This window comes from Lynx canadensis, chromosome E2 (genome assembly GCF_007474595.2).
Source record: "Lynx canadensis isolate LIC74 chromosome E2, mLynCan4.pri.v2, whole genome shotgun sequence".
Classification (NCBI taxonomy): Eukaryota; Metazoa; Chordata; class Mammalia; order Carnivora; family Felidae; genus Lynx; species Lynx canadensis.
The window spans coordinates 28,132,201-28,155,102 of record NC_044317.1 but is presented as its reverse complement, the minus strand read 5'-3'; the positions used below and the strand labels follow the sequence as shown (position 1 = coordinate 28,155,102).

General features: G+C 40.5%; 1 protein-coding gene across 2 annotated transcripts in view; it reads right to left on the bottom strand.

Moving 5' to 3' along the window:
- Positions 1-22,902, bottom strand: part of BBS2 (Bardet-Biedl syndrome 2) — a 33,505-nt gene extending 10,603 nt beyond the window's left edge. For both annotated transcript variants that reach the window (XM_030298997.2, XM_030298996.2), the window contains exons 1-14: positions 22,572-22,902; positions 17,658-17,885; positions 13,091-13,216; positions 12,764-12,826; positions 11,889-11,966; positions 8,154-8,258; positions 7,984-8,070; positions 4,868-5,003; positions 4,484-4,623; positions 3,189-3,330; positions 2,930-3,101; positions 2,163-2,292; positions 684-815; positions 61-198 (exon numbers count right to left, since the gene is read on the bottom strand). In XM_030298997.2, the coding sequence (XP_030154857.1) occupies positions 61-198; positions 684-815; positions 2,163-2,292; positions 2,930-3,101; positions 3,189-3,330; positions 4,484-4,623; positions 4,868-5,003; positions 7,984-8,070; positions 8,154-8,258; positions 11,889-11,966; positions 12,764-12,826; positions 13,091-13,216; positions 17,658-17,885; positions 22,572-22,688 (1,794 nt within the window). In that variant the 5' untranslated portion in view covers positions 22,689-22,902. The remainder of the gene's footprint in view (positions 1-60; positions 199-683; positions 816-2,162; positions 2,293-2,929; positions 3,102-3,188; positions 3,331-4,483; positions 4,624-4,867; positions 5,004-7,983; positions 8,071-8,153; positions 8,259-11,888; positions 11,967-12,763; positions 12,827-13,090; positions 13,217-17,657; positions 17,886-22,571) is intronic.

Genomic DNA, 22,902 nt, shown 5'->3' with positions numbered 1-22,902 from the left:
ACATTTCAAATGTCATGAGACTACCACGTTCGCACAGATGCAGCCGCCGGGTGCCCTCACCTTAATTAGCACCTTTCGTAACTCCTCAAAGTAAACCGGGAAATCTGCTTCTACCTGAAGGTCTTCAATAGCAAAAAATGATGCCATCGACTGGATGATGTCACCAGCCAAGTCGATATCATCAGTATTTACGGTGATCTATCCAGGGGAAAATAAGAGACAAGCTTAGCATCTTCAGATATTAAAGAAAAACTTAGCTAAAACACTACCTGAATTTCCCCATATTCAAAACATTTATTGAACCTAAATTTATATGTGGTGATGAATCAGATAGGTGTTAGCCCTGAAGGAAATTATAAATTTTAGCAGCAGGCTAAAAGATCAATCCTCTGGCCTTCTAAACTACACAACAAAATCATTCAAACGTTGAAAATGTTTTTTGTTCACCTCCGTATCCCCAATGCTTCCCAAATTAGACAAGGAAGTGCTGAAGGGAAGGATGGAGGAAGACAGAAAACCACCTTCTAGATTATACCCCAGTGTCTAAAACGATTGACACTTTTAACACTAACAGACTACGTTGAAACATGCAGTTTTACAACCTTGATATCGCCACCCACCTCACTTTGCACTGAATGGTAAACATTACACAGGAAATCTATGCCTGTGACAGTAAACGTTACCTCTCCACTAAGCTTGATTTTTATATACAGCTGGCCACCATTCCGTAAGGACGTGAAACACACTTGAAATGGAGCATTTTGAATGTTAGTGTCTTCTGGTAACAGAAAGTTCTGGTTGAGCCATATAACAACCTTAAAAATGAATAGGATGAAATGAACTTCCATTTTTAAAGTCCAGTCATTCTTAAGAATTACCTTTCTTTCTAGATTTACTGCTTGTTTAAAAAAACAATTATACTTCACACCCCCTCCCACCAAGAAAACACTAATCACACTCCTTTTTCCCACCTCATACATGATCTTAAGTAACATTCATAATTATGTTTGGCCCCACAGCATGCATGACTTTATAGCATTTTCAGTGTAGACATAATCTTATATGGATTGTAGAAACAACCGGGTATGGTGCTAAGCCTGTTTACACTGTAGCTCTTCTGTGGCTAAACTCTTGATGATGTAGTCTGCTTAAAACTATTCCACTCTATCCTTTAAAAAAAAAAAGGTAAATGAAGTATGCATGCACACACACAGCACAGACACAGAGATACAGCCACATAAGTAAAAAATAAGTTTTAATATTCGTAACAATAATGGTGAGCAGCAGCATGTAAAATGCAGCGGTATTCCTTCACCAGCTGAGGTTATGCATAACCCTAATATAAAAGTGCATCCTAGCTCTGTAGTCTTAGTGGCCAAAACCAGAAGTTGACAATTCATCCATTAAACACATTTATGTAACTTTCTGTCATAATAAGATCATCAGACTAAAACCAGGAAATAACCATCTTAAACTTATATAGCCTTCATTTATTATTTTTGAAAGATTTCAAATTAGGGAAGTAAAGGTCATGGGAACCCTGACCACATAAGAACCTAAGAATCTACATGACTAAAAAGCCTCCCTAAGATTTCCGGAGTCCAGCTGAGGTTAAAGGCCACTGGCATTAGTCCTTTACACTTTACAAGGTACTGTCACACCAAATATGTGATCTGCAGGGCCCCCTGTGAGGTGGGACTAGCCTCACTTAGAGATAAGGGAACTGAGGCTCAGACTGGTGAGGGCTGACAGCACTAAGAAAATCACTAAAATTTAACTAGTTAAGGTAGCATCTGAATCCAGAATGTTCTCAGCTCAAACTCCCACCCTCTTTCCAATTCGAAGCAGGTTTCTCCTGAAACACTGGGTCAGGACAAGTACACCAAGGCCATGACAGCAAAAAGACACCAATTAAAAGCTGGTAAGAATTTATCTGCAACTAAAGACTGCTCACGTAAATAAGGTGGTGTATTTTTTCAAAGTGAGAGAAGAGATTTTCACAGTGTTTTGGTCACAGGTTATAAGCCAACACCAAACTCACCTGCCTCTTTCATGTCGTAATTACTGCTACCAAATAACTCATTCATGCAATTTCCCCTTCTAAGTAACATCCAAAGGATGCTGAAGGGGCAACAATATTGAAAGAAAAAAGTCAGACTCACCCTCTGTGCCCGTTCCGCAAGGATAAAGTTGACGTAGCTGAGTGGCTCGGTGGCAGAGTGGGGGGCAGTCAGCGCATACATGGAGAAGCGGGGGAGCTGTCTTGTCAATTCAAACACATGAAACTGGGTGCTGTGGTCAACCAAAGCAACACAAGATGAGAAAAGTGCTGCATGGAATATTACTTCAAAATGCAAGGCCCAGATAACAACTATAAAATCACTAACTGGGTCACTGAGTTGTTATTCATGGGTTTTACTGAAGGGAAAAAAAAAACCCAAAAAACTTGACGATCAAGTACTACGGTGATGGGGTTTGGGATCAGAGACAACATGAGTCTTATACATATATACATACACGCACCAAGGGTTTAAAACACCCTAAAAGAAATATGAAATGGCTTTTATCTTCCACAAATGTAGCGATATTCCTTCACTAGCTGAGGTTATACATAACTCTAATATGAAAGCGCATCCTAACTCTGTAGTCTTAGTGGCCAAAACCAGAAGTTGAAAATTCATCAGTTAAACATATTTTTGTAACTTTTGTCGTTATAAGATCACCAGACTAAAACCAGGAAACAACCATCTTAAAGTTACATAGCCTTCATTTTGTATCTTTGAAAGATTTCAAATTAGGGAAGAAAGGTCATGGGAAATCATGGTTAGGTGGGTAGAATCATCAAAATGGCGCCCCCAAAATCCATGGCATGGTAGGAAATCCACCCATCTTGCCTCCCTCTAAGTGCTGGCTGGAAACAAAGGGTCACCTGCTTCTGTAACCCACGAAGGTTTTCAAGTGCAGATCCACAGGGACATCTTTGGGAGGTGTCACTGGGATGCGGATGGAGCTGGAAAGGCTGTGAATGCTGGGGTGTACCACGTGGCTTTCACCCAGGAAGATTCCCTCGGCAAAAATCAATACTGCTCGGATGATGGTGTCTGCCGGGAAGAGAGAAAACGGCAGTTCCAGAACCACTCCCAGGAGGCACAGGCGTCCACAGGTGCCAGCTCCAAGTAACTCCTTACCGTTAGAGGTGGAAATGCACAGTTCCACGTGAGCAGGCTGGGTCTCATGCCCCAGACTGACTGAGAGGGCGGTGTGCAGCTTGGTGTTGGCTGGGATGATGCCCCGAGGCCCATCAGCCTCGTTCAGTGGACTCAATTCAGCCTACGAAACATCCGACTTCTGACTCAGTCACCGAAACAGTGAACTAATGTCAATTTTAAATCATATGGTTATTTGGCTTCAAAAACCAACTCCCTGGGGTGCCAGGATGGCTCAATTGGTTAAGTGCCCAACTCTTGATCTGGGCTTAGGTCATGATCTCACACTTCATGGGATCAAGGCCCCTACGGGGTTCTAAGCTGATAGTGCAGAGCCTACTTGAGATTCTCTCTCTCTCTCTGTGTCTCTCTCTCTCTCTCTCTCTCTCTCTCTCTCTCTGTGTGTGTGCTCCTCCCCCACTTGCATGCTCTCTCAAAACAAATAAATAAAAACTTTAAAAAAAAAGACCAACTCCCAATCATCTGATATTAATCCCATTCTTTAGAATTCAGAGGACTCACCTCCTTGGCACTCCCTCACTCTACCCGGCCTCTTCCCAAGGAAAAATACCCCAACCTTTCCTGTGGGTAGGGCCCGCTGTTCCCTACCGTGCCTTTCACAAGTTTTTTTGGTGTTGTTCTTTTAAAGTAGCAAAACAAATTCACTTAGTGTAATAAATTCAAATACAGTCACACATGACAGGACAAATCAAAGTCTGGCTTCCTAGCTTATCTTCCAGCCAACTTGGTACACACACATGCACGCACGCACGCACACAAACACACACGTGGAAGCACACTCACAGAGGTTTGGCAGTTGTCACCTTTTTGTTATTTATTTTTGAAAAAGATGACAGATATTCTGTACATACTGTTCTTGCACTCTTTCAGTCAGTAATGCCACAGATACCCTTCCATATCAGTCCGAGTACATATACCTGATTCTTCCAGGCTGCTGAACAGCCCCGAGCACACGCCCCACGACTGGTCAACATTTCTGTTGCTTCCAACCATTCACTGCCACAGACAGTGCTGCAGTAAAGGTCTTTGAGGGCTTGTGCAAGTATTTCTATAGTTTAGGTGCACGGCGGTGGGACTTCCAGATTCAAGGATACGCACCCTCTCAACTGTGACCCCAGCACAAAGGCTGAGGCCATCCGTGCTTCCGCCAGTGGGCAGGAGGCAGTCCCGCGGGGCCCATGCTATACTCCGTCTTCTTCCACATTTGCCATCCCCAACTTTTCACACGACATGTCCCCTTCAGCATGGGGGCCTACCTTGGCATTTTCCTCATAGTTACGGAGTTCCAGCAACAGATTCTGTTTTTTCTGACTCAGCTCTCGGACCAGGTCCTGCTCTATGCTGGTGTCCATGAGGTTGCCTCTCATCTCGGCTGTGCCTGGCAGGTAGCCCCGGACTGAACAAAAGAAAAAAAAACCCTCACCAGATTGAGGAATACCCCAGCATAGCCAGGCCTACTTTCAAATCATCAGTTGTCCGATCTTAAAAACCAAAAACCTAAGTTCTCATCTCCTCAACTTGGTGAATTTATTAGGAGGAGAGGGTATCAATACAAACACTGTATACACGAATTTCCTGGCATTCTGACCCAATCAAATTGAAAACCTGGCTTTCTGAGGCTTTTTCCCGTCCCAATTTACTTTCCCCATCCACGGAGCAGCAGATTAGCTGTGTGTGACCGTCCATCCGGTAATCTCCCTCCAGCACACCAGCAACTGCAGAAGAAAAGTTGTCTTTAAAGATGACCTCCCCAGTTCGGTCACTTCTAGCATCGACCTAAAAATAAAGCAAGAACTTGAAAAATAGCTTATGCTGTAGCTTAAAACACACACACACACACACACACACACACACACACACACACAATTTTAAAGTTAAAGTCAGCTTTAAAGGTCAGCTAGTCTAGCAGTTTTTCAAGAGTGCTCCATGGAGCCCTGTGGCCTCTCAGGAGGCACCTTATGACCACTGGGGCCAAGGGGACACAACCAGCTGTACTTTATTCTTTTTAAATGAAAGCTGTTTTACATATTGGCCTTTATATAATATTTCATTTGGAGGAATGGGTTGGCAGTACATATCCACTTACTATCTGTGGGAACTTGGGAATGCCCCTTAACCATTCTGTGCTTGGTCTCCTCATCTGGAGGTCAAGAACAAGCAGAACCTGAGGGAAATAACTGTACCTACACCCCACAGGGCTGGAATGAGGCCTAAAGAAGTTAACACACATAAAGCACTTAGAACAGGGTCTGCACATAGACATATACAGGAAACATTAGTTCTATGTAAAAGCTTTGTCTTTATCGTGTATGTGTATAAAATATATCTACATCTAAAGTTTGAAAAACACCAAGCTAACTTAACCTTCCATCATATAACCTTTTATAATAACCGATTTTAAGAGTCACTCTTCCAGGGCACCTGGGTGGCTCAGTTGGTTAAGCATCCAACTTCGGCTCAGGTCATGATCTCACGGCTCATGAGCTCTAGCCCCGCATCGGGCTCTATGCTGACAGCTCAGAGCCTGGAACCTGCTTCAGATTCTGTGTCTCTATCTCTAGATTCTCTATCTCTGCCCCTCCCCCACTCACACTCTAATATAAATAAACATTTTTTAAAAAAGCTACTCTTCCACATAAAAACTATTGGGATGCCCTAGACAGCCCTCCTATCCTGAGTCTCCTCTTCCCAAGAAAGGCAAATAAATAAATGATCAGAAAGCAATGCACCTAAAAAACAACAATGAAGGATAACTGCTTAAAATGTTGACTTTTGTTTCAAGCAAGAACACAAAATAAAAGGGTGGCTATAGAAAATCTGGTACAGCGATCATTTCAAATAGCCAATGCCATTCACCATTTTTGTCTTTTCGCAAACATTCTTCTGGGCAAAACTTTGCAACAACAACAACAAAATAAAGTCATTTAGGTCATAGCTTACTACTAGCTCCTATCCCTTGCCTATGGAATGTCACATTCAAATATCCATGCTCTTAATAGCACCAACATGTAAGCCTGAAAACTATCAATGCTAAAACCTGTGAAGCAATTCACCAAAGCCCTTAGCACATTAACCTAACCCTAGAATCCCCTGGCCAGCTTAGTCAGTGGAGCATGCAACTCTAGATCTCTGAGTCATGAGTCCAAGCCCCATGCTGGGTATAGAGATTACTTTAAAAAATAAATAAATAACCCTCTCAGATTGAACTGAATTTGCTTCTGCATTTCTGCAATGTTTTACAAATAAGAGGGTTCACTGACTAACTAAGAAGCAAGGCTACAAATTAATATTTCTCTGGATGTTCTGCTCCTTTGCTTTATCCAACAGGGAGGTTTTGCCCTGGGGGAGAGAATGGCCCTCCAAGCCCACAAATGACCTACAAAAGGTTAAAGTTAATTGACTGGCTGCAGTCATCTAGTATTTCTGCACCTGAATTCACATGTTGGGTCTGTATATGTTCCTTTTGGCAGTGTAGATATTCGTTTTTCTACTTATATAATAAACTGTGTTCATTTTCTCATCTTTTTTTATGGTCTGGAAGAGATTATATCATAGAAATCCCTTAAAATTTTAAAAACATTTAACTCTAAAAACATCTAGGTCCAGAATCATATTTGAAGGAAACTTTTTTTTAAAAGGCAACTTTTGAAAACTTCTCAAGTCTAGTAGTTACTAATTCTTGAATTAATCATAATAATTTATATTCCTGCAGAATATGATCCAATACAAATAAGATGTTCACATTTCTTTTTATTTTAATGTTTATTTGAAAGAGAGAGAGAGCGAGCGAGCAAGCACAAGTGGAGGAGGGGCAGAGAGAGAGGGAGACACAGAATCCGAAGCAGGCTCCAGGCTCTGAACTGTCAGCATAGAGCCCGACGTGGGGCTCGAACTCACGAACCATGATATCATGACCTGAGCCAAAGTCGGATGCTCGACCGACTGAGCCACTCAGGCACCCCAAGATGTCACATTTCTTACTAAGGAACACCACAGTCTTCCCTGATAATTTTGATATGACCATACCAAAGGAAAACCAATTAAAGAAGCAGAAACCAACTTAAGGGTCTCATAGAACTATTCTTCGTGCAACACCAAAGGAAGGTTATAAAGTACTGGCCAAAAGCAAAGACAAATCAGAGAAGAGAAGGCAGGAATTAGCTGATCTCCTTCAGGCAATCCGGCACTATCAGACAAGAAAGCTAGGGCAAGTGGTACCCATGGAGATCTGGCAGCTACTTAGGCAGCTTCTAACAAGACAATCCTGACTTGCCAGAAGTCTGTAGAAAATACTGATTTGAACTTAAAAAAGGAAAGAAAGCAAAAAGATTTTATTTTGAATTTCATAGCTGGGAAGACAATATGATATCATGATTCTTCCCACTAAGTCGAAGCTTTCAGTCTTAAAGTTTTATTACAGAAGAGCCCTACAACTCCTTTTTTTTTTTAGTAGCCTACACCTAGATCAACCTGATTAAATTGCTTCTCATTCCTTCAAGGAAGAGATTTAAAAATATCTTCCTGAAAATTTTCTCCCAAATAGGGCCTTAAAGACTAAAAGTCCACTCACTCACTCTGCAGTATTGACACTACATCAGGAAGAAAAAAATGTACAAACATTATGAAGTTAAATCTGAAAAGTACAGCAAAGGGGGGCAAGTCCGTATTTTCATGTTACTGACTCTGAGTCCTGCAGCAAATAGATCTCAGACAACCAGTTCTCTGAATTATACCTGAACTCTGTGCTTAGACTTACCTTCCCATTGGACCAGCCAGTTATCAGTTCACACACTCCGTCAGAATTAAGGTCGAAAGCATGAATGCTCATGGCATGATTTTTGGACTGAAAAGGAATTTCAATAATTAGTGCAGAAGTCTCTCAATATGTCTAAAAGCCCTGAATATTGGAGGCTGAATTATACTAACTTTAATTCTCCAGTATCGGGCTGTTTTGTCGTAAACTCCAACTGTGCCATTGGAAAGGGCATAACCAAATCGACTACCATACATGGAGCAAAGAGAGGTGATTATCTGTAAGAGATAACACACAAAAACACAACATCTTTTCATTAAAGTTCAATTCCATGTGGAGTATGGCTTTATAAAATCGCATACCTTGCTACTGAGTATGTTAAAATTAGATTTAAATCTGTTAGAGGGGAATGTATTTCTCTTCTCTATGATCCATGTCATCTATTTCAGAGTTGGGTTATGAGAATTAAATAAACTCATAAAGTTTGTTATTTTAAATCAAACTTATGTGGCAAGTTTTGGCAAATTGTTTAAAAAAACACCAATAAAATTGAGTAATTGAGGATGAAATAGAGTATACAAGATATAGAAAATATACAACAGACATTGTTATACACACTAACTCAAAACGTTTTAATGATTGTTCTAGTTTCCTTAACTTACCATATCCTACAGTTTAAATTTTAAAGACTTGCCAGCGCACCTGGCTGGCTCCATGGGAGCATGTGACTCTTGCTTACCTCAGGGTCATGAGTTTGTGCCCCACAGTGGGCAGAGAGATCATGTAAATAATAAAAAAATAAAAATAAAAAATAAACAGACTTGTCGGGGTGCCTGGGTGGCTCAGTCAGTTAAGCGTCCGACTCTTGTGTTTGGCTCGGGTCACGATCTCACAGTTCATGAGTTTGAGCCCCGCATCCGGGCTCTGCACTGACGGTGCAGAGCCTGTATGGGATTGTCTCTCTGTTCCTCCCGGCTTGTGCTCTCTCTCTCCCTCTCAAAAATAAATAAATTAACTTAAAAATAAAATAAAATAAAAAGACTTGTAAAACCCACAGTTGAATATCTTTCATGTACATGCTTTTCTATGACATAATTTCCTATTTGCTACAGATGAAAGATGTTTTTTAGAAGAAAATATTATCTTTTGAAAAGTACAAACCCAAGCACCTGGATTTGTGACTGTTGTGCTGTACAGAATGTGTACATCATACAGAAATATTTACAGGACTGTTTGGGGATTTAATATGCTTAAAAGGATAAAATTTTAGAGACTGAATAAAATTATCCTTTATTTAAAGTTAAAACCAAAACTTAACGATATCTCTGCTCCTGCAGATCCACTTTCTAATTCTGACACTAATACAAGAGATATTAAGAAATAAATTGTATAAAGCAGAGAATAGTTATATAATTTCCTCCACACCTACAGCTTTTCTACAAAACCACCCACTTCACTTAACTCTGAATACAAAGTGCTGTGTAGGACTCCAGAATTATTTCGCTCAAGGCATTCTTTTGGCAATACTCAGTACTATCCAACTGCCAAATGAATTCTAATTTTGCTGATCTGCTAAACAGCGTTTGAGCTAAGAGCAAAATCCAACCGAAAGGGCAGGAAAATGGCCCTGAAATGAACAATTTTATAAAGTTCACATTTTCATAACCTTAGACCCAGACTCCGTGGGACCCTTAGTCCTTTATTAGTTCACTAGTTTCTCTCTTTCATGGACCAGGGGACCAACAGTCACCTCAAATCCCTAGCTCTATTTCATGTTCTCCTGTCCTTTTCTAGGATTTAGGAAAAAGGTATTTCCAAAGAATGCACCTTCCTCACATGTAGCATTGACAATAAACAGAAATCCAACAAAATCTGAATGATTCCCACCCAACAGGAAAAGATTTACTACAAATTTGAATGAAAGAAAAACGATAATGCAAGACACAGCATCTACTGACAGGTGACTCTCAAGTTGGCTTTTTTTTGGGGGGTGGGGGGCGGTAGGAAGTGGCAAACCCCGTTAAGAACCTAACGAAAGATGGGGCGCCTGGGTGGCGCAGTCGGTTAAGCGTCCGACTTCAGCCAGGTCACGATCTCGCGGTCTGTGAGTTCGAGCCCCGCGTCAGGCTCCGGGCTGATGGCTCGGAGCCTGGAGCCTGTTTCCGATTCTGTGTCTCCCTCTCACTCTGCCCCTCCCCCGTTCATGCTCTGTCTCTCTCTGTCCCAAAAATAAATAAACATTGAAAAAAAAAAATTTTTTAAAAAAAAGAACCTAACGAAAGCTAAGGATTCTCTCTTCAAAAAAATCACACATTAAGCACATACACTTAAACAGAACCTCCTAACTTTCAATAGGGTCATTAATTTTCTCTACCTGTAACTAGCAGTTTATAATTATAATAACTGTGAATATATAAATTACTTTTTTTAAAGTTTTTTAAAATGTTTTTATTTATTTTTGAGACAGAGAGAGACAGAGCATGAATGGGGAAGGGTCAGAGAGAGAGGAAGACACAGAACTCGAAGCAGGCTCCAGGCACTGAGCCGTCAGCACAGAGCCCGACACGGGGCTTGAACTCACGGAGTGTAAGATCATGACCTGAGCTGAAGTCGGACGCTTAACCGACTGAGCTACCCAGGCGCCCCAATAACTGTGAATATATAAAAAGTATAGTAGAACTAAGTAAAAATCTATGATCCTCACTATAAGATAAAGGTATATTAGCTAAACCAAGGATAACACTTTGTATATCAATATGCAAGTTTTGCTTTTTGGTCTTTTTTTGTAGTGGAACAGAAGCCCGACTTTCCTAGACAGCTTTTGTAAGTGGCAAGAAGCAAAGACAAGTGGTCAAGATGGGCCCTGAGGCCAGTGCCTCAAGCTTTCTGATCTAGACCCAAACACGACCTGAATAAATTTTGCAGGATCCCAGCAAAATCTGACCACTAAGACTCCCTTCTGTTGTTTTTTTTCTGCCTCCCTAGAACGTTCACAAGCCACTGCTCGTTTATCCTCTTCTCCTTCCTTTTTCAGAATACCCTAATTCGTTTTTCTGTTTCCATCTTGCCCAATCCTGGGGAACCAGCAGCATATAAATATCCTAAGAATGCCAAAACTACAACGGATAAGGGTGATCTGTAGACAGATGAAGTTTAAACTTTTCAGAAACATCCCAGGTTCTATTCCATGAGCAATCCTAATCACGGAGAAACCCACAGGTTTCCAGTTCTCCAACATCTGATTTTAAGTTTACCTTAAAAAAATGTGCCTAAGAAGTACTTAATCTGAATGGAGAGGGAACGTTTTAAAACCCTCGTTTGTGTACTTCATTCAAGCCCATTTAATACACACGATGAGGAGGAGGCGGACAATCTTCAAATCCTGACCACACCACTTCGCAGCCATGACTGTGTTTGAGTAATTGAACAAAGGAACTTAACACCAGTTTCCTCATCAGGAAAATAGAAATAATAATATCTTCCTACTAGGGCTGTTGTAGGATTAAATGAGTTAGTTTACGTAAAGTACTTAGAACAGTATCTGGCATATATTAGGTGCGCAATAAATGGTCACCATTATTAGTGTTCTTATTAATATGTATTAACTCATTAAAAGAAAGGCCTTTAGGTACTCAATAATTTTTCTCTAATCAGTCTGTTCAAAACGTATCTTTTCTCTTCCCCAGCGGCCACCCCTGCCTCCCCCCAACTCTGAAAATATATCTTGATACAGGATTTTTAAGTGCGTCTTTCTCTGTAACATGCAGTTCTGTTCAATCTCCACAATTTTTACTTCAAAACTGTCTGGGTTGTGAGAAGATATCACAGCACCCTTGTCAGATGTGACATTTCACTGTGCTGATCTATCTTGCCCACAGCTACCATGATTCTGAGGTGGCACTTCTTACCTCTGTTTCTGTCATTTCTGCTATAATCTCATCTTCTTTAAAAACTCGGATATCAAAATCCTCTGATCCGACAAGGAGCTGAAAAAAAAAAAAGAATCGTGCGTATTTAGTTCAACAAGCAAACACAGCAAAATTTCCATAAATGAAACAAAAAATGTGCACAGTACTTAAAACACTGCTCCTGCTACCCAAGATCTGCTCCCTATAATCTGGTAGTCAGGAAGGTTCCTTCTACTGCGAAAGTCAACACCTTCGGTTAGTGAAGAAAAGGTGGCCACTACAGACTATCCTTCCATGTGGGCTGCACATCCTTCCAGAATATGTTCTTCCACCAAGCACCTGAAAATGCTCCCCATTCTCTGCCCACAGATGGAAGCCCGGTTTCAAATGCCAGAGACCAGTATCCACGGACAAGAGACAGGTAAGCCGGTGCCCAGTACAGCACTTGGCTGGCTACTCAAGAAGCTAGCTTCTAGAGTAACCATTAGAATACTTTCAAAGGCTAAGAGCCAATCTCTAAAACTTTCAGATTCCTGAAAAAGTCACAGTTGAAAACTACTTACAATTATGGTTTCAAAGCATCCGAAGGCAGCTGTAAGATCGTGAATATGGCTGTGGTCCCATCAAATGCTCTGCCCCCCCCCCACCCTGTCCTGTGTCTTTGCAACATTACGGCCTTGATCTTTACATCAGACAAATACAACCGATTCATTGTTCAAAAGAGAAAGACAAATGAGGCCAGTTGGCTTGTCATTTAAGCAACAGAGCACCAAAATCAACCAGAGAAGTGTTAACTTCTCTTAACCACTAATGTCACTGTCATGGGGAAATTATTCAGCTGAGCACACAAGATAAGTATCTCCTCCTCCACACACCTCTTTCTTACCATCACCGTCAAAGTCACATAAGGCCAAGGAATGAACGTTATCTCCAGTAACCTGAAAATAAAACCAAAACTCATTAATATGCCATCTTTTTTCGCTTAATCCAAATGCATTAGCTACATGAAAGAGGATTATACAAACCACCAATGGGTGTTATTCAAATTACAAATGTTCTTTTTTTATGTACAGAATTAGAAAATATGTTTCCATTTTGTTTTTCTTATTCATTACAGCCAAGGGTAAAACAAACAAACAAAGCATAAAGAACATTAAGTGAAAATGTTTGGGAGGATTAAGAGAATGTTTTGTTCTGTATACCGTCCAAAAGAGATCATTTCCTTCGTGATCAAAACCCTGCAGAGCACAATTTCCACCAATAATCGCAAGAGGAGAGGAAATGTCCCCCAGTGTTCCCAGCACAATTGCATTGGCCCCATCTGCAACCTAGGAAGGAAAAAAAAGACATAAAATCTCAGATACACTGATGCACAGGCACAGTGGACATAAAATAGATCCTCATTTTTATTTGGACACTCAAATCCCTCTGTTGTCATTTGTGAGAAGCCACGTGGTCTCGTGAGAGGCAGCCCAGGACTGTCCATTGAGGACAGTCACTGTGGCTTATTTGTGCTTCTACCAGGATGAGCACTGATTCAGGATCAACTCAGGCCACTGGCCTCTCACACTAATCTGCTGCGATAAACTGCTACAAAATCCAAGGCTCTCTAGAACTACTAGTTCTCGGGGACCAATTCTTGACAGAATCAAACTTACGCCTTTAAAACACCCAAACTTTTGTAATCTATTTTAACCACTTTGCATGGAAATCTTTTTATTGCTTATTACCCAGTTCTCTTGCTACTAGTCCTTTTACTTGTAAAGTTACTAAGAATTCTGTACAAAGAGTAATAAACCATCCAGAATTAATAAATGTCCCAGACTTCTTGAATAAAGTATATAAGCATAATTTAACTTATTTTTAGAAAATTCAAGGAAATCTTTGGAAATACTATTTATTATTAGGAAAACAGTCCTTATTTATATAATCTTTATGTAGGAAAACTATTTAAAAATTGGCTATAAAAGAAAGAAAACTTATTAGAAATCAAAACTGCTAAATGGCCAATAATTCAAAAGACAAAGTTAAAAGGTAAACAATAAACTGGGAAAAAATATCTACAATATATGAGCCAAAGGACTAATTGTTTTTTAAATGAGCTAATAAAAAGCAAATAAATAAGAAAAGGGTAAACACCCCAAGCCAAAAAACAAACCAAACAAACCAAAAAGAAAATGAAAAAAACAAAAAACAAACAAACAAAAAGGCAATTCACAAGAAATACTAATCACCACCAAACACGAAAATCCTCATTCTCACAATATATCATTTTTCATTTTTAAGATTAGAAAGATGAAAGATAACAAGATTATCCATTGTTGGTTGGGGTGTGATAAAACAGACACTCTCATATTCTGAGGGGAAGGTGGAAAACAGTAGTCTTTATATAGAACAATTTAGCAATATTCATCATTTAAAAAAGATTTTTAACTCAGTAATTCCAAAGCTCAATTCTTGACACCATTAATTTTATGTGTCAACTTGGCTAGGCCATGGTACCCAGATATTTAATCAAAAACATCATTATAGGCGTTTCTGTGAAGGTATTTTTTAAAATGAGATTAACACTTAAATCAGACTTTGAGTAAAGCAGGTTACCCTCTATAATGTGGGTGGGTGGGCCTCACCCAATCAGTTGAAGGCCTTAACAGAAAAAAGACTGAACCCCTGGAGAAAGGATTCTGCCACCAGACTGTATTCAGACTTAAGTTTCAACATCAACTCTTCCCTGGATCCCCAGAGAATTTGCCTAACCTGCATATTTTGGACTTGCCAGCCTCCACAACTGCATGAGCCAATTTCTTAAAATAAAGCCACCAATCTCTCTGTCTCCCTAGAAGTATATATACACACATACACATCCTACACTCAATTTCAGTCTTATACAAAAACATAGGAAGAATATCTTTGTGCTCCTGAAATAGGCAAAGACTTCTCAGGACAGAAAAAGCACCAACTATTAAAGAAAAAAAACTGAACAGCTACACTTCAACAAAATCAAAAACTTTTGCTCATCAAAAGACACGTACTTATTGGAATGAGCCACATACTGGGAGAATATGTTTGTTACATGTATTGTTATTTGTTATATATATTGTAAACATTGTTTTATATATATACATATATATAAGAATTTGTATATAGAAAATCTATAAATCAATAGTATATACAAACTACCAATAAAAAAGGCATTTTGTATATTTGTATATGTATATTTGTATAAAGAAAATCTATAAATCAATAGTGTATACAAACTACCAATAAAAAAGGCAAAAGACCTAGACATTTCACAAAAGAAGACACATGACTAGAAAATAAACACAAGAAAAGGTGTTATATATCACTGGTCATGAGGGAAATGCAAAATGAAGCCAAATACGACACCACTTCATACCTCAAAATGGCGACAATTAAAAAGACTGGCATAACCAAATGTTGACAGAGTATGGAGCAACTGGAACTCACGTACACTGCTGATGGGAGGTGTGAAATGGTACAACCATTCCTAGGTATCACCCAAGATAAATTAAAACATATACCCGCAAAAAGACAAGTACCAAAATATTTCTAACAATTTTATTAATAACTGACCAAAAGTAGAAATGACTCAGTATGTCCATCCTACATGTCTATGATCAGAAGAAGGGATACACAAACTGTGTAATATTCACACAATAGAATACCACTCAGCAACAAAAAGAACTACTGCTCTCTGCAAAACCTTGGATGCCTCTCACAGACCTGCCAAATGCAAGCCAGATACCAAAGAGTCATTCTGTATGATCCCATTTGTGTGAAGTTCAAGAACAGGGAAAGCTAAGCTAAGCTGACAGAAATCAGAACGGTGAAAGTCTGTAAGATGGAAGAAATGACTGGAATGGGGCACAACAATATTCCCTGAAGTGATGGAAATGTTCTGTATTTTTATTGGGCATGTTGGTTACAGGGATCAAAACTCACTGAATAGTACGTGTAAAGTTTGTGTATTTCACTGTATGTACAATTTTATCTCAATTTTAAAATACAAAAAAAAAAGGGTAATTGCATTTCTAGGAACTTATCCTTAGAAAATAATCAGAGAAATTGGCAAAGACATATGCTTATCAAAGTATCAACTGTAATACAGAAACTGTGAAAATAACATAAATATGAAACAATATAGAACAGATTAAGCAAATTATAATATATTAACAAAATGAAAAAAAAACATAGAGCCTAGTAAGAATGATGCAGGGATATACAGTGACTTCATATAAAGATGCTCACAATATAGCATTGAATAAAAAGGCTGTGTGCAGTAGCCAGGGAGTAGAGACAACACAAATGTCCATTAATGATGAGTGGATAAAGAAAATATGGCATGTCCATAAAATGGAATATTCTTCAGCCATAAAAAGAATGAAATACTGATACATGCTACAACATGGATCAACCTTGAAAATATTATCCTAAGGAAAGGAAACTCGTCACAAAAGACCATATATTATATGATTCTGTTTATATGAAAAGTCGAGAACAGGCAAATCTACAGAGATAGGAAGTAGATTAGTGGTTGCCTAAGACAGGTTGGGGGACAATGAAGATTGACTACTAATGGGTATGGGGTTTCTTTTAGGGATAATGAAGATGTTCTAAACTTGATAGTGGTGATAGCTGAGTAAGTCCCTCAATAAACTAAAACTATTGGATTGTACATTAAATAGGTGAATTGTATGGTATGTGAAGTACATTTTAAAATATCTTATTATAATAATATAAATTAGAGGGTAAAAAAATGATCACATTTTGTAAAAAATTTCACCTAGTGGGGTGCCTGGGAGACTCAGTTGGTTGAGCATCTGACTCTTGATTTTGGCTCAGGCCACGATCCCAGGGTCACAGGATCGAGGCCAGTGTTAGGCTTTGTACTGAGCATGGAGCCTGCTTGGGGTTTTCTCTCTCTCCCCCTCTGCCTCTCTCCCTGGCTCGCATGTGCTTTCTCTCTAAAATAAAAAATACATAAATAAATAAATAATTTCACTTAGTAAAAATCAGTTTAAGAGTTACGTGTTACCTCTAGATGGAGAAATCATGAGTATTTTTTTTGTTTCCATATCTTTTCTATAATAAATATGAATAACTTGAGTATTAAAGCTGCAGTAGCCTAAGGGCACCTGGGTTGCTCAGTCGGTTACGTATCCGACTTCGGCTCAGGTCATGATCTTGCGGTCTGTGAGTTCAAGCCCCATGTCAGGCTCTGTTGCTGACAGCTCGGAGCCTGGAGCCTGCTTTGGATTCTGTGTCTCCCTCTCTCTGTGCCCCTCCCCTGCTCACACTCTGTCTCTCTCAAAAATAAATAAACATTAAAAAAAATTTTTTTAATAAATAAATAAATAAAGCTGCAGTAGCCTATAGATGGCAGGCCACAGTAAGCGCTTCTCCTACAAACTACTATACTAAATTTTAATGCAAAGCCACCAGGAGGTCTGTCTACTGACCTCCTGGCTCTTGGCTGAGTTCTCAATAGATCTTGACAGATGGTGGTATCACAGATATACCTCATGGGAGACAAGCTGGAGTGTCACCAAGTGGTTACCAACCATGATAAAACAAGTAAGTGTCAAACAGATAATGCAGATATAAATGGAAAAAATCTCCGTGTTGTTTACATCACAAGAGCCATACGATAAGCAAACCAAAATAAATGTCTGATCTCTTTCAATCATAAAAAGCCAATGGACATTAATGAGTAACAGGAATATCATGGTTATAAAGGGGTATACTCGCCTCTCTGTAGAACAAATCTGAATTATTGTAGACATCATAAGCCAGAAGATTAGTCTGTGTCCCCACCAAAAGAGCATCATAGCCAAGTTCTGGGTTCAGTACTCCTGCAGTCAGGCAGCTGACTGCCTGGTTGATGTTGAGAAGTGAAACATCAGACTCCAGGGGGCTCTGGAAGACCCTGGATGCACTGACATGCTGACTCCGGGTATGAGGATTGTGAATAAAAACCTAAATTAAAAACAGTTAATTACATCCCCTTAAAATACCAAAACTGTAAAATTAACATACATTTATTAAGAGACCCATGGTATTAACAGATATCAACACTAACAAGAGGTCACTGTAACCACCTACAAAACACTCATACACAGTTATGTCTATTGCTAGCTTTCAACCACTATAAATTATGGAAATTCAGTGGTTCTTAGCCTTGCAAAGAACAAGGTAATGGACAAGATGCAGTTGTTGCTTCCAGGGGCAGCTTACAGGCTACCCACCAGCAGGATGTCAAGTACTCTTATGAACTAGACTCTTCCTGATCAACCTTCCAGAAGCGTTACCAGCTACAATGTGGTTGCTACACACTAAGAAGATCACACAGCATACAGTAATAAACACTTCCTTTAGCATCTTTCATCCCAGCACCTCATAAACTCACTTCCTAACCCTTAAAACTGGCTGTTTTAGGGGTGCCTGGCTGGCTCATCTGGAAGAATGTGTGACTCTTGATCTCAGGGTTGTAAGTTGGAGCTCCATGTTGGGTGTAAAGATGACTTAAAAAAAAAACTGGTTGTTTTAAGGGCTAAAACTGGAAGTTTCAAAGTCTGGCAGTTAGTAGATCTGTTTCACAAATGTAAACTGAGTCACACGATCAAGCTTCTTCAAGGTTTCACGGACCATACTAGTAAGACAGAATTAAATAATTAATCCAAACTGAGCAGTTTCAACTACCATATACATATATACATACACACACTCACATGTGTGTGTGTGTGTGTGTGTGTGTGTGTTATCCCAAAAGGGGTAACTGGATGTGGGGCAGAGGTATATTGGATACTAACACGGCTGTGGCCCCAAAAGGGCACAGAACAAAAACAGACATGTAGTATATCTGTGGTATTAAAATTTCATTAGGGAAATCTTCACGGTCTCTACGAAGAAAAAAAGGGTGGGAAATACTGCACTAGGGACCCCTTAAGCCTCTTCCAGTTTTAAAATCCACTGATTTTAAATCAGTACTTCATCCCTTTGGTAGAAATCCAAATAGGACTAATTTTAAGTTATTGCCTAAACAAGACAGCCTGTTCAACAACAAATAATTTTCAAAGGAATTGACTGGAAATACACAGAAAAGGTATGTAGCTATGGAATATCATGTTCATGTCCTCATTCGTGTAATACTTTGTAATGTGCTTTAATAAGTGTTACTGCATTTGATCCTCACAGCAAGCTCGGGTTTACAGAGGAGGTCAAAAAGGTTAATGCCCTTTCCCAAGGTCTGGCGACTGTTAAGTGACAGGGCAAAGACCTGAAGCCTGGCATCTGGTTCCAGACCCTACACTCTGGCCATGATGTCTTACTTCCTTTTATAACAGTTCGGAACAAAAGAATTCTTTCAGAGTCTCCCAGTAATTAGACAGGCTGGAGAACAGGAGGAGAAATCACTTTTGGACTTGCTGTGCATTGCTATTGGAACAGAAAGAGTTTGAGATTCCCAGGAGCCGACTTCTCCCTAGCTTCCCTCCTGCCGTTCTTGGGTTCCGGGAGACCTACTTGTCCCTCGGGCATGGAAAAAGCCAAGCTCAGTCACACAACAAATGGATCACTCTCTGTGACTGGCTGAAGTTCACACAACATTTATTCTAACTGAGGGGATACTAATGAAAGTAGAAATCCAACTGGCCCCCTCAGCCCCATAGGCGAGAGAAAAAATGTCCCCAGAGGAAAACACTAATGTTCATCTTGCGAGAAACCCCTTTTTAAAATATCCTTGCTCAAAACAAAACAAATAAAATCCTTGCTCAGGCTCAGAGGCCAGATTCCAGTAAGTCAGATTCACATTCTCAACAGAATCCTACTTATAATGTCAAAATCCTGTTTCTGGAGACGTGAGCTCCAACGGTCAAGGAGGGCTTCAGCCTTACCTGGAATGTTTAATTGTTTTTAAAAAAGAATATATTCCGGTATTACTTGGATCATAAAATACTACCGTTTTTAAATCTTAATATAAAATATCAGGTCATAAATCCAGATTTGTTTAAAGTTCTAAAGAAAAGATCCAATTACACAGGCCACAGGACTTTCTCGTCCTCTGTCTCTTTTTTTCCAACTCCGGAAACAGACCTCAACTCCAGTGTCCCTGACTTTCACTCTAGATCACATTCTAATGAAAGGGTTTCCATAAAAACCTCTGCCTGATCTTCCTGCTTCCACCGCTAGGCTTAGCTCCCTGCATCTCTGTTGCAGTACCAGCCAGTTATCCTTTAAAACATTAACCAAACCCCATCACCCAAAACAATGATGTTTACATGGCCTACAGGCCCTATATGATCCTGCCCCTGGCTACCTCACTGCTTCCCTCATTCCGTTAGAGCCCTCACTTCCCTGGAACACACCAAGCTACTTCCACCTCAAGGACTTTGCACTTGCTGATCCCTCTGCCTGGAAGGCACTTACTCCACAAATATGTGGGGCTTGTTTCCTCCTTTTCTTCAAATCTCTGATCTACAATGATCTTATTAGAGGCCTAGGGATCACTCTGTCTAAAATAGCAATCTCCCATCATCTCTATCCCCTTACTGTTTCCCCGCCCCCCGTGGAGATATTATCTGCTGTTATTTATATGTATATATAAATATATGTTAACATATAAATAAGATATAAAAAATAAAAATATACAAATATAATACAAATATACGTATTTTATTTTATCTCCCCCTGGTGTCTGGCTCCCCCTCTCAAATGTAAGCTCCGAATGGGTGAGGTTTGTCACTTTCAACCTTGCAACTGCAAAGCTAAGAACAGTGTGCGGCAGTAGTAAGCCCTCAACAAATTAGGGGTGGGGCCAATATTGATGGGACCTTTTCAGCCCATTTATTTAGCTGCCATGCACCCACAGAACTATACGAATTTCTTTTTGGCATTTGTCAGTACCTCTTAACAGTAACTAACATTATCACACGCCAGGTTCTGTGCCAGGGGCTCTACTACATTATACTACCTAATGAAAATGAAGTGTAATGACTTTCTACTTATGTATCCCAAGGCATATTACATAACATACACCATAGGTAGAAGTGTCTTGAAAACTATAAACTGGGAGCCTGGGTGGCTCAGTTGGTTAAGCCTCCAACGCTTGATTTTGGCTCAGGTCATGATCTTGAGGTGGGTGGGATCAAGCCCTACATTGGGCTCCGCACTGATGGCACAGAATCTGCTTGGGATTCTCTCTTCCTCTCTGCCCCTCTCCCCACTTGTGCATGCATGCACGTTCTTGCTCTGTCTCGAAATATGTAAAGTTTAAAAAAAAAAGAAAGAAAATTTTAAACCATTATATAAATATTAGCTTATTAAATCCACATTTTAATCCACACTGGGTTGGGGCACCTGGGTGGCTCAGTCCGTTAAGCTTCTGACAATTGATTTCGCTCAGGTTATGATCTCATGTGAGATCTCATGTCAGCCTCTGTGCTGACAGCACGGGGCCTGCTTAGGATTCTCTGTCTCTGTCTCTCTCTGTCAAAAATAAATAAATAAACACTTTTTAAAACTCCACACTGGGTCAAGAACAGGTACTTTAACTTCATTGCCACCACTTTCTAGTTGCATGACCTCAAGCATTACTTTGAACTTCTCTGAACCGCTATTCTAATCAGTAAAGTAGGAGTAACAAAAAGAAAATAGCAATTAACAATTAGTGGCTTATATGCCTACATTTCTCATATGTCAAGCGCTTTACATGTATTAACTTATTTAGTCCTTATAACAACCCTGTGTGGCAGATACTATTATTATGAACTTTGCCCAAGGTCATGAAATTAGTAGGTACTAGAGCCAAGACCTGTGCTATGCTGCTACTCTTGGCATTGTAGCAAGGATGAGGAGATAATTAATGTAATGAAGCCTTGTACCTATTAAAAGTTATTGCGCTTGGTGTCACTGTATTCCATGTATTTGGTCGTGCCTCCATCAGTGCCTTGATTTGCCTTGTCTGCAGCCCTGAAGGATTATAAGCTTTGTGAAAGCAGGGATTCCAGCTTTCTCTCTGAATCCCCAACATCTAGCACAAGGGAGGTGTTAAGTTTCCTGAATGTTAAATGGCCATGTCTTTTTCACCTCTGTGACTCCCACACCTTGCACAGCATCTGGCACATAGTAAGCGCCTAACGGGTACTTAGCAAATAAATTGTAGGAAAAGACATAAATGTACATGGATAAAGATCAGGTGAAAATTAATTATTTAACTTAGGGGTCTTTGTATTTTTTTTCCCTTTTTTTCTGTAAAGTTGTTTGGCTCGAGAGGCAATATAAAATAGTGGAAGGAGCTCCAGAGTGAGAGGCAGAGGCCCTGGACTCAACTCTGGGGTGGGCTACCACTCCTAACCCTGACCAAGCCCCTTCCCTTCTGGGGACTTTTCTTCCCCAAGCTCCCTATCTGCACAGGAACTCCAACACTGTCCAAGTCTAAAGGCCTGAAGACAAGTAAAGTTAAGTGCTTAAAAAAGCCCTTCATGCGAGACCCCATTATTCTTCCTCATTCTGCGCGGGAAGGACGGCCACCGACGCTACCGCCCGGTCGCCGGGCAACCGTGGCTGGGGGCGGGGTCGCAGGGTGAGGGGCGGGTCGCATCAGAGCGGCCTGCGGAGATCCTGGGGACTCTAGGGACCCGGGCTCGGTGTGGTAGGAGCGGTTACCTTGCCCGCTTGGGTGGCGGCTGCCAGGCACGGGTGAATCCCGTCGTAGCGCCCTATGGCCACCATGCGGGGGCTGATTTTGTGGCGCAGTTTCAGGGTGAACACAGGCAGCAGCATGATGGCGGCGGCTCAGAAGAGGGCTCGGCTCCCGAGGCATGCGTAGCGGAGCCGGCCTCACCCGCCGCGGTGCGGGGCTCAGGGACCAGAGCAGCCCGTCTTCAGCTGCTTCAAACCTGGCGCGAAACAGTGCGGGATCTAGGAAGCCCCCAAACCGCCCGCTCTTTTCTGTGGCTGCTCAGGCCCGCCGAGCCTCTTCTGCGGCTGCGCAGGC